Source organism: Lactuca sativa, chromosome 8 (assembly GCF_002870075.4).
Source record: "Lactuca sativa cultivar Salinas chromosome 8, Lsat_Salinas_v11, whole genome shotgun sequence".
Classification (NCBI taxonomy): domain Eukaryota; kingdom Viridiplantae; phylum Streptophyta; class Magnoliopsida; order Asterales; family Asteraceae; genus Lactuca; species Lactuca sativa.
The window spans coordinates 179,330,569-179,343,688 of NC_056630.2; the positions used below are offsets into that span (position 1 = coordinate 179,330,569).

General features: G+C 30.8%; 1 protein-coding gene and 1 long non-coding RNA gene across 3 annotated transcripts in view; both read right to left on the reverse strand.

Annotated features, from left to right (window-relative positions):
• LOC111885776 (uncharacterized) overlaps positions 1-2,324 on the reverse strand; it is a 32,914-nt gene extending 30,590 nt beyond the window's left edge. The window contains exons 1-3 of one of the 2 annotated variants that reach the window (XR_006186324.2): positions 2,037-2,324; positions 1,811-1,931; positions 1,371-1,586 (exon numbers count right to left, since the gene is read on the reverse strand). This is a non-coding gene — a long non-coding RNA (uncharacterized LOC111885776). Of the gene's footprint in view, positions 1-1,186; positions 1,587-1,810; positions 1,932-2,036 lie in introns of those variants that run through there. The other variant, XR_006186322.2, reaches the window with a different exon arrangement.
• Positions 2,325-12,133: 9,809 nt separating this feature from the next.
• The window catches only part of LOC111885796 (protein LURP-one-related 10-like), a 38,015-nt gene continuing 37,028 nt past the window's right edge, over positions 12,134-13,120 (reverse strand). The window contains exons 2-3 of the mRNA XM_052766979.1: positions 12,711-12,944; positions 12,134-12,570 (exon numbers count right to left, since the gene is read on the reverse strand). Coding sequence (XP_052622939.1) covers positions 12,364-12,570; positions 12,711-12,944 — 441 coding nt within the window. The 3' untranslated portion in view covers positions 12,134-12,363. The remainder of the gene's footprint in view (positions 12,571-12,710; positions 12,945-13,120) is intronic.

The window sequence follows — 13,120 nt, forward strand, 5'->3', positions numbered from 1 at the left end:
ATTGCTGCAATTATTCTAAATGTTGATACAAACAAGGTTTGTATTTGTTCCATTTTTATTTTTGTTTATTCAAGACATTTTAGCGACATTTTATTCGATTAAGTTGATAATTTGATGGTTTTAGGATGGAAAAATTAGTTACGAGGAGTTTGAAATAAAGATGAAATCTAATGGGAGGAAAACAATTAAAATCTTAATAAATTTGGTCACTATAAAGAGAGAAAAACTTATAGGATAAGAAAGATGAACCAGGACAAACACATAACATATATTAAAACCATGAAATCTTTAGATTTTCAGTTCAATGTTTTCATATGCTTATAATGTATAGATACATATAAACATTTAAAAAACGTATTTAAAAATGTAATTATACATTTAAAATGTATTTAAAAATATATTTAGTGTGAATTTATAAAATATATACAAAAAGATAATCGTATTTGGGTGTGAATTTATAAAATATAAACAAGAATTACCTATTTATATTTATATTTATATTGATATGTAATAACTAGGGAAGAATCCCCGCTTTGCAGTGATGGATACACCAAAGAAATGGACAAAACGGAAAGATTATATTCAGTTACATTGAGCACCACAACTCCATTAAATCGAACATCAAATCTGAAATTTTAAAATCTTAGATCTAGTGAAAAAAATATATAAAAACATGTTTATTGTGGTAAGAGAAGCAAAAGAGAAATCCTTTTTTTATGAGAAATGACATACTTTGGCACACAAAAATTAAAAGTCTAATAGTATTTATTGTCACTTGTCGTGTTGTAATTTTCAATCCCTCAAAATTTTTCACACCTCCAACTCCAGATGAACCAAGAAGAAAATGGGGTTTCAGTTTTTTCACAAACAAAACACCATAAAATTTTCATCTCCATTTATAAAGCAGAAATATTGAATTTCACCAAAGTAACATCAGGGGCAAAATGGTCAAAAATTGAACCAGATAGGAGAAAGTCATCTATTGAATAAAAAATTACTATTGGTAAAAAAGAGTAATGGTACGTTGCTATTTCCCACAATTTAACTACGAAGTTATTACAACAAAATGTTATTAATGACTATTAGTAAAGAAAATGAGAGATGCATACCTGTATTCCAGCAACAAACACTTTAACAAACTAAAACTTAAGGAGATAAGAAAGGCTTAATCTAAACGGTTATCACCTTCATCACAAAAAAGAGTTCAGATTTCTATTCCCGATCTTAATTTACTTAAGAAACTGATTAACATTGGTCATTAGTCAATGTACTTTCGAATTAAGCTAAAAAATAATCACAAAAATCCAATAATTGAATAATCATACAATTATCGATACAAAATAAAATTTGTGAACTTAAAGAGGGATAACCTGGAGTGCGAGCATAGAGGTCAGGAGGAAGATGACTGAATTCTTCGAATTTGGAATCGAGAATGGAGAAACGAAGTTGAGCTTGTTCAACCTGTGATCCATCACCGTAAGCCTCATTAAGTTTCGAGTGGATTGGAACCAGTAGATCTTCGTGTTTTGCCATTGATTGATTGATAATTTGTGTACTTTGTGTATAAGTAGTTGACAAAAGGATCACTGAAGAATCGTGAATAATATAAATGAGATCAGGTAAATCAATCGCACTGTATGTAGGAACTTTCGATAAAAGCTTACCTTTGTATTTGATCGATCGTTGGAGTGTCAATCGGCGTTTCCGAATTCAAAAAAACAAAAAAGAAGTTATTAGTTTGGAGGATGTGGAAAATGGGATTCAATAGGTAAGTAAAAAAAAACTGCAATTTTTTTTTCTAAACCTTTACCGTAAATTCACCAAACGCATTCCTATACCAATTTGATCATAAGTGAAATAGTTCAATACAGCAAGAAGATGCCCCTTGTACAAAACCTTTCGTTGATTGGTTGGGTAGCAGTAACGTTGACCTAAAAATCGATAAGTATAAAAACAAATCAACGAAAAAGCTTACAATCATTAGGCAACTTCCTTATTCATGAGGATAATGTGGAAACGAAGATTCTCAGGGGAACCTGAAACTTCAACGACTAAGACGGAGGCGGAAGCAGAAGCGAAAGACAGAAACTGGAAGAGTGGAACTGAAGGATTAATGGAGTGAGATGAGGCGGTCGAGGAAAGAAGGTGTATTGAGGAATCAGGCGGTGGTAAATTATCTGTCGATTTGTAATTTGGAAGCAGCGAGAGGTGGGAGGAGAATATAACACGTACACGTAGCAATTATTGTTTAGTGGCTGTGACCAAAAGGAAACCTAACAACGAAAAATAGAAAAAAAAATTCCACCAATAAGAAGCAACTTCTGCCCCTAAAGGGGTCTTAGATTTAATATATTATATAATATATAAAAATATATGGAAAAAACTAATCTCCCTATTTAATAAACAAAACCTCTTTCACACGTGTCATCCCAATAACGCATTTCCTGCCAATGTTAAATCCCATTTTTACCCTGTTTGGTTTCACGTATCATTACAGACGGAAGATAGATTAGATATATGGAAATATGGAAATATATGGCAATGGCAATCTGGCAATATGGCAATTTGAATGTGGAATTTGGGATATGGATGGAAATCGAATGGAATATGGAATCAATTTCATTATATACCTGATTAAGAGCATCTTTTTATGGTATCAATATCAATCATATCAATTACATTTTAATTTGATTATTAGGTCAATTTGATCTTATTATGTTCAATATATACTGAAACATACGAATATGCATCATTCTTTACAGCATTGAACTTCGCAGGCGGCAGGCCCTCTCTCACTCTCTCATCGCAATCTGCTTTACTGCTTACGTTGCTTCTTCACGTTTATCCCATTGAACTATTGAAGGTACGCCTGCGATTGGTAAATAATCAGATTTATATGAATTAGGACTTAGGCCACATTAACGTTGTATGTTATTGTTTCACTTATAATTACCGATTATACCATGTTTCTTTCAGTTTTTGTTTTATTCTACTTCATACTTTCTAACAATCCCTGTTTGTTTTTCATCTTTTTATACGAAGGTTTTTGACGAATTTGATTCGCAGGAAACATGTACTAATATTGAACCACATTTGTATTTATTCATCTCTTATGAAATTCTTTATATATTACTACTTTAATTTAAACGAATCGGTTCTTTTGGAGATAATACCATCGCATAATTATATCAATGTTTATTGTTTTCGTTCTTATTTTTTCTGTGTTTGGTCCAAAATTGAAATCTTTGTCCAATTTGGTTCATGTTTACCAATACAATTTACTCATTTTGAACGCGAGGAGCAGCATGTAGAGAAAATTATGTTAATTAATCATTACCCAGTTACAAATGGTAGAATGGTAATTAGAACAAATTTTTTTTTTAATATTAAATCGGTTTATAAATGTTTTTTTTTTTTTACTTTTTCTCATAACAGGGTAAAACCACATAGGCAATTAATATCTCTTAATTGTTTTTGCACATATTCGTTGATTGAGATTTTTTTACATTAAAAATCCAAACTTTCACTTCATCCTTTTTGTAATGGGTGTTGTTGCTAATAGCTAATTTAACTTTGTCTTATAAAAAAGGTTTGTTCCATTTTATTTCTGAACCTCTTTGACAGATTTACAAATTATGATATATCACATTCTGTGTTTTTTGTTTTTTCTGGACCTGATATGCTTGAATCACTGAGGCTGTCCCTGTTTGTTTTTCATCTTTTTATCCCCCTACTACTCCAGGGACATATTGGTAATTTTCACATCAGGGGTATATACTTTGTTTCACTTATAATTACCGATTATACCATGTTTCATTAAGTTTTTGTTTTATTTTACTTCATACTTCCCAACAATCCCTTACTTGAACAAATTCTATGTTTTTTGTTTTTTCTGAACCTTATATGCTTGATATATCATAATCTGTAAATCTGTAAATATGGAGAATGTATTTTCATCTTTCTATCCAATTCTGTGTTTTTTGTTTTTTTTTGGACCTGATATGCTTTATATATTGCTATTTATAGGCCAGATTCATTGACTGATTACACAAAGAAACCGAAAAGTACCGTCAAACTCATACGAATAGAAATGTAATTTTGATTATTTTTATTTTTTAGTTCGGGGGTATTTCTGTCACGTTTTATAGAAATAATTTATTTTTTTCTGTTTTTTGTTATATATTCTCTGCTTTGGTATTACGTGATTGTATTTTGTATTACTTGATTGATTGGTCCCATTTTGAATCAAGGGGCATTTCTGTCATGTTTTACTATAATTACATTTTTTGTCATTGATCTGAACTGGTTTAAACCGAAAACATATTAACTAAACCCAGACTAATTTCTTTAGTATTGGGAGTAGAGTATCTATGCATGTAGTTAAGGTGTTTGCCTTATTTTTTATAAACAATAACGTGGAGGTAGTTATCATTTTTCATTTACTGTTTTCTCATGTATACCTATTTGCATATAATTTATAGTGAATACATTCATGTTACTGATTTTGATAACTCAATGATGGTTTGTTTAAAGGGTGTGGCTTGGTTTTTAATTTTACCCAATATCTATGCATGTATTTCAATCCATTATCCACTGTTATAATGTATCATGAGGTTTGTTAATTGTTATAAGTATGTTCAAAGGACGAAAATGCCCTCGCCACATATATCTCATATCTTACGTATTACATATACAAAATGAATGTGTTACGGGTATATTGGTAAACTTATTTATGGTTGTAAATTATTTTTAAGAGGCATGTGGAAAAACTGATTGTTTTAATTACCATTATACCATCTGTAGAACTATTTTAAGGATTTTATAATTTTTGTTCTTATTATTAGTACTCCAAGGACATAATTATAATTTACACTCAACCATATTGACAATTAATCCATTTCCTATTATTTTAGCCATTCATGAGTGCAACTATATAAATTTATATTTAAGTTTATCTTTGTTCTTCTCATTATTAGTGCTCCAGGGACATAATGGTAAATTCTTTGTCTTTATATTTTTTGTGTGTACTTTTATGATTTTGTTGTTCAAAATATTGTATGTTTGTTATTTGTTCTTCTCATTCTTTGTTTTTATTAGTACTATTTTAAGGATTTTATAATTTTTGTTCTTATTATTAGTACTCCAGGGACATAATGGTAATTTGCACTCAACCATATTGACAATTAATCCATTTCCTGTTATTTTAGTCATTTCCTGTTATTTTAGTCATTCATAAGTGCAACTATATAAATTTATATTTCAATTTATTTCAATTTATTTCATCCAAAGAAGCACCGGTAAGAACTATATCGTCAACATATACTAATAATGCAATGTATGTTTACCCAGATCCTTTGTAAAACAATGAGTAACCAGCTTTAGACTGCATAAACCCTTCTGCAAGAAGAAATGATGAAAACTTTGCATACCATTGTCTAGAGGATTGCTTAAGTCCATATAAAGACTTTTGTAGCTTGCATATACACATCTTCAAGTAAGTCACCGTTAAGGAATGCATTATTAACATCAAGTTGCAATAAAGACCATGAGTTTTGAGTAGACCTGGAAAACGTGTCGTGTCGTGTCGGGTTCGTGTCGTGTCAAGAAATTAAACGGGTTGACTAACCCGACCCATTTAATTATCGTGTCATGTTGTGTCAACCCGTTTATTTTCGTGTCGGTTTCGTGTCGGGTTTCGGGTTAAGGTTTAGACCTTGTAAATATTTTGTGTCATGTCGAGTTGAAATATTATAAAGGTTGGAAAGTAAGAGTTGTGGAGGCAAAAAGGAAAAAGTGAAACACTGGAGTTATGAGATGGAATGACAAAATTTATAGTAAGTTTAGAAGGAAAAATGAAAAGAGTTAAAGTTTGGGAGCAAAAGGGATATGTGGTGAGGATGAATAAAATTAAGTAACTTTGAAAATTTGAATATTACTTCTAATTATTAAGTTTGGCCTACTACGAGTCTATAACATATAACATATTTATAAAAATATGAAATTTATAATAAATAATATATAATTAAACGGGTCATATTCGAGTCATCTTCGGGTTGAAAGTCTTGACCATAACCCTACCCGTTTAATTATCGACTCGTGTCATGTCAACCCGTTTACATAAACGTGTCGAAATCTCTGACCCTAACCCACTAAGTTCGTGTCGGGTTTTCGTGTCGTGTCATGTTTTGCCCGGTCTAATTTTGAGCAGCTAATGCAAGAAGAAGCTTCACCATAACTAATTTTGCAACCGGTGAAAAAGTATCAACAAAATCGACCCCTTGTTGATTAAAGCCTTTGACAACAAGCCTTGCCTTATATCGTTCAATTAACCCATCTGCCCTCCTCTTGATTTTATATACCCACTTGCAGCCTAAAGCTTTTTTTCTGGAGGTAAGGGCATAATAGACCAGGTATTGTTTAATTCCAATGCATTTAGTTCTTCTGTCATAGCATCCGTCCATTCTTTAGATAATGAAGCTTCCTTATATGATTTTGGTTCAATTTCAGCTAAAATAGCTAATGTAAAAGCCTTTTGTGTAGAAGATAATCTGGAATAGTCAACAGATTGAGAAATTGGATATCTGGCTTTGGTGGTTATTGGTTCATTTTGAACAAGGTTACAATGATAATCTTGTAAGTATGTGGGTTTAATTCTAAGTCTTTGTGGTCTAGAAGAAATAGGTGGATGTTGTAAGACTTCCTCATGATCATTAAAAAAAGAATCATCATTAGAAATTGTATTATGCAGTTCAGTGTCATCATCCAATTCAGGGTCAAGAACAACAGCTACAGTCTGAAAAGGAAAGGGATTATGATTGGAGTTATCTATGGTTTGAGTAAAAGGAAAGATATTCTAATGAAAAACTCAGTCACGAGACATGAATATTTGCCTTGTTTCAAGATCAAGAAACTTAAAAGCCTTCATTCCAGGTTTGTAACCTATGAAAACACATGCAGTAGCACGAGGGGAAAATTTGGTACGACTTGAATTAAGAGTTGAAACAAATGCTAAGCATCCAAAAGATCTAAGCATATTGTAATCAAGTTGGTTATTATATGACTTTTCAAATGGATAAATTTTACCAAGTAACTTGCATGGAGTCCTACTGATCAAAAAAGTGGCATGAAGAACACATTCTGACCAATAAATGAGAGGTAATTTGGACTGAAAATACAATGCACGAGCCACGTTTAATAAAAGTTGATGCTTCCTTTCTACAACAGAATTTTATTGTGGTCTTTCCACACAAGAAAATTGGTGAAGGGTACCTTTAGCTTCAAAGAATTCAGTGAAAGCTAATTCTTTTTCATTATCAGATTTAAAACCCTTGATATTAGTCCCAAATTGAGTTTGAACCATTTGAAAGAACTTTGGAATAACAATATGAGCATCTGCCTTTTGTCTAACTAGATAAGTCCAAGTGAATCTTGAACAATCATCAACCAAAGTTATGAAATATCTATGCCCTTGATGGGAATTAACAACATATGGTCCCCAAATATCTCAATGTACTAAATCAAAAGGATTGAGTTTTACATTGTTTGAAGAAGGAAAGGACAACTTCTTTCGTTTTGCTAAAGGACAAGTAACACATGGGGTTTTATCAAAATCCTTATCTGATACAAGAATACTATCAAGCATCTTGAGTTTATTGACAGGTGGATGGCTAAATCTTTGGTGCCATTGTTGACATGAAACTACATTGACAAAAACCATAGAAGAATGTGGAGAATCCTCTAAAACATATAAGCCAGCTTGAACTCTACCCCTGCCAATCATCTTCATGTCCTTCAACTGCTTTATAAGAGCAAAATAATGGTAAAATTTGACAGAAATAGTTCCAGGATTGGTTATGGATGTAATGGAGATAAGATCCAATTCAAATTCTGGGACAAAGAGAACATCTCTAAGCTGAATATGTGAATTAGTCTTAAAATCCCCAATATAATGAATGTATATTTTAGATTGATTTAGTAATGACACCCTTGTATCTGTAATTTTCTTCATACCCACAAATAACACTTTATCATTACAAATATGTCTCGTTGCCCCTGAATCTAAAATCCACACATTTGACTTGTAATATCCAGTAGTTAGATTGAGAATATAGTAATTACCTGTTGAGGTCTCATGAGAAGAAGAAATAGTATTTGTAAAAGCAAGCTTGCCAGATAACAAAGCTATAAGTTGTTGACATTGAGCATTGGTAAGATTGGTAACAGCTTGACAATCATCCATAGGGATATTTATGGTATTTTGAGTGTTATGGCCTGTGGAATCTTCTTGGTTGAAAGAGATGGAGTTAACACGATTATCATTTGAAGACTGGTTGTTTCTGTATCCTGGAGGAAAGCCATGAAGCCTATATCATTTCTCTTGAATGTGGCCAGTTCTTTTGCAATTAGTGCAAAAAGGAGGTTTGTTGTTGTTCTTGTAATTAGAACGGCTTTGAGACCTGTTTACAGAGTTAGAATCTCTATTTTTATTGTTACTGCGAACATTAATAACCATAGGTGTATTTGCTTAATTCATTCCAACATTCCTCTGTCATTCTTCTTGAATGACAAGAGAAAAAAATCTTATTAACAGAGGGAAAATGATCCATAAGTAGAATCTGACCCCTAATTTAGGCATATGTATCATTTAAACCCGTTAAGAAACTCATAGACTGCTCTGTTTCTCTAGCTCCACCACAAACACATAAGCCATATGTACAATTCGAGTTATAATTTGCCAATTCTTCCCAATAAACTTGAGTTTAGTGAAGTAGGTGCTTACAGAGTCCTGACCTTGAACGAGATTCATGAGATCTCTTTTAATCTGAAATATTCGTGGTCCATAGCTTTGTTGGAATCTTTCCTTGAATTCCTTCCAAATTGCTTCAGCTGTATTGAGATAGATCACAGAAGCCGACATCTCTTTGGAAATGGAATTGAGAAGCCACGAAATAAGAACTAATCCTAGATTGTCAGAATGATGCAAAAAATATGGATCATTTGCAGAATTGTGATCCATATTATTGCTAGTTTGAGTCAGATGAACATATTCTCTAGACATGATCGAAGAAAAAAAAAATAGAGATTCAACTGAATGAAGATCAATGAAATGTAAACAAGAAGATTGAAGAAAAAAATCAATCGAAACAAAATATCAAATGATCTAGATCCGGAAAGATCAAATGATCATGAAATCAAATGAATTGGAAGAACAGAGTGTAACACAGACGAGAGCATCATTTCTGATACCATATTAAAGTTCACAGAAAGATGAAATTATTTCTCTTATTACTGAATTTCATCATTACAACCTATTTATATACAGGCTCTAAACATAGCTAAATTACACCTCTTATCATACGCTATATTCTTATCATTCGCCTAATAGCTATAACAACTAACTGAATGAACCGACTAACTGATTAGCTGTCAAAGAACACGTGTGTATAAGTACATCTAATAGAAGAGGTAATGTTTAATTAAAAGCTTGCTAGTTCGATTCCCGGCATCACCAAAATTTCTTCCTTCATTTGATTTTTGGAGTAAAAGAATAGCGACTGAGGTGGCTTCCTTAGTCAGCTGCCATGTCACCGTTTACAGACTAGTCAATGTTCCAAAAAGGCTTAGTAACCTTTTGTTTTTCTAATCCTTTGATAAAAATATTAGTTCTCTTCATAAAAAGTAGGAAATAGAACCAATAAAACTAATAAAGATGTCGTTTTCCATTCATATCTGGAGTTGAATACCCCATTCAAGAATTGTTTCGGATCCTAAACCGGAAAAAAGGGTTTAAACGACAAATTTTACCCAAATATAAGGCATCAATGAACATAAAAATCAACTTTGGGTAAACCAGCAATTTTATTCAAACTTAAGGGATTTTGTGTCATTAACCCAAAAAACATCTTACTTGAACTATACAATTTCATCGGTCGTATATTCGTGTTGTGATGGCCTTGACTTTTCCCAGTAAAGGTACCCTGCCACAACATTTATGTTTTTTTGGAAATGGCAAATGATTAATCGGAAGCCTACTCGCATATTTCAACGAGCACCCCGGGTTCGAGCTCCTTTACAAGGAAAACCCAACATAGGGGTTTCCAGGGAAAATTTCCCTACATGTGGCACAAGTTTAAGAGGCACCCAAATTGGATTTTGTAGGGATTGAACTCCGGACCTCTGACCCCACGTGAGTATTAAACCCGGTACCTCTTCCCAGCTAGTAGATGTGTATTTCATAAAGAGGCCCCAACATTTATGTGAATTATACAATTTAGGACTCAAGGGGTATAGTAACCATCTGTTTCTTACAAGGGTTGACATCATGGACCAGCATTTAATAAATATTTTCATTTTATGTCATCTATCTTATTTCAAATTTATAGTATTATGTAATGTGTTTAGATATTTTTCATACTAATACAATTTTTTATATTAACTTAAAAATATAAAAAAGAAATTACACAATTAAATAAGAGCTAATTGATACGTGTAGAATAAAATCAATATTGAAGCAATTTTACTAAACCTTTTTATCATAAATTTTAGTTTTAGTTTTATGAAACAAAGACAAATATTAAACATGTTTATGGTTTTATAAACATTCTTTGTTTTTGTTTTATAATTTTAAATGTGAAATATAGATATTAAAATAATAAAACCATGAAACCCATTTATGAAACACACATCTACGTCCACAAATTGCTTAATAATGAAAGTGGACTGTAAGGACTTAAAATAATATATAGGAAGAATTGCTAAAAAAATATTGGTTAATACAACATCGTATCATTATATACTTATAAAGCTTGCATTTTTTCTTGAACCACATTCATTTGAAACTCTCATGCATTTTTTCTTTTCACCACATTCATTTGAAACTCCCATGACTTTTCAATTTCTTTCTAATAATTATTATAAGTTGGTTAATAAGGTTAAATAAATATCAAACCTAAAGTGTAATCATATATAAACTAAATTTCAATATTAAAAAAAATATATTTTCTTCAACTTATAAAGTTTGTTTTTTACTTTTAACATATTATACTTAATTTATTAGGTCTAATATGTTGTATAAACCATTATCACTATAAAGCTACAACTTTTGATCAATTTATATAAAATACTTAAATTGTTAATTTAAATATAACCTTACATGATCAACTTAAATATAAAATTTAGTTAAACTAAAACAACCCAAAGAATATTTTGTAAATAGTTAAAAGTGATAAATTGTAGTGTCTTTCTAAAAATGATTATAAATTGGTTAATAAGGTTAAATAAGTATCAAACCTAAAGTGTAATAAAAAATAAACTAAATTTCAATATTAAAATAATATTTTTACTTCTACTTATAAAGTTATGTCTTCAACTTTTAACATATTATACTTAATTTATTAGATTTAATATATTGTTGTATGTAAACCATTATCAGTTTAAACCTACAACATTTGAACTGTATGAGCAAAATACTTAAATTATTAATTTAAATATAACATTACAGGGTCAACTTCAATATAAATTTCAGTTCCATTTAAAAAACCCAAAGAATACTTTGTGAACAGTGAAAGTGATAAATTGTAATGCTAAATGCAAAAACTAAATTGTAATAACAATTCACTAAAATATTTCCTAAAGATATTTTTATAATCGTTAAAAGTTTTGAAATAAGTAGCTTAAAATAACCTACAATAACAATAGTTAAAAATAACTCTATATAAATGATTATATTGTTACTTTTAAAATAAAAAAAATTGTTTGATGTTTTAAATGATTACACTAACGAAAATTAAAACGTTAAGGAAATAAATTTTAAAAATGAATTAAAAATAATAACAACTTAAATTCCAAAGAAACATATACTGTATTTAATTTTATTTATGAGTAATCCGCAGATAGAGCTTATTCAAAAGATTGAAATTATGCAGTTTTAATAAATGTATATATTATCATACAATTTAAAATATATATTTGTAAAGATTCCAACTATATAGATGCTTTTGCGCAACGCGCGGGCATTCGACTAGTTTATTAAAAAGCTGAACACATACATCTGGACTATTGCTAGATATTTATATTACAATGTTTGATACTATTGAATACCGCTTCTTAATAGTTATACAAACTTCAAAAAAAATTCCAAAGAAACATTTATTCTTCGGCACTAGTATACAACTAATTAACATGTCCAAATTATAACTTAATTACTTCTAATTAACACAATTAAGGAACCATAATTTGAGCCTATCATGGTAATCATACCATATCCATCACGATGTGAAAAGATGATATGAATTGTCGGATAAGCCATATATAAACCCGTTGATCCATGGAAGAATTTAGGAGTAGAGAATGCAACTAATATGACTATAAAAGGAGTATTGTGCCAACAACGTTAGTCACACCTCCAACAACTTGCACAGCACCTTTACTTTTTTTGTCGGAGTCTTCCATAGCCTCAACAATTGCTATAATTGTGATCACAAACGCAAAGTCCACATTGGGAGAAATGGTCACCTTGAATTTCTCATTAACGAACTTTATAATATTCTCCAATGACTGCATTTTGCACATCTACAGGAATAAATATGTCATTAGTAAGTTTCAGATTGAGCTTTAAGTTACTTACAGAATCTTTTGAGTTATACAGACATAACTTAAAACATGGAACTCTACTAGAAAACCAACTAAAAAAGGTTTGAAAATTAAATTACTTGGGCTATTGTGGTTGAAGTATCTCCCATATAAATAGTGCAGTTTCTCTTCGACCAGCTTCCTTCGACCTTGAAATCACAAACATTTTTATTACTGGTTTTGTTTGCCAAGAACACATTTACATCACTCTTAAACAGCTGGATCACGCAATGTTTTTTTGTGGTAAATATCATATCCGATTTTCTTTCACTGTCACCCCTGAATACATACCATCCATCGTGTGCAGTCATGCTCTGGAAAATAAATCAGTCCATTAAAATGTTAAATTTAGCATCAAAATTTCAAAACAATCCAAAGTACTATATATATATATATATATATATATATTAAAAGTTAAAGTTAATAAAGTCTGATAGTCAATGCTGACCAAGTAATCAGGAGAATAAAAGGGCACGTGTGCTACTTGCCC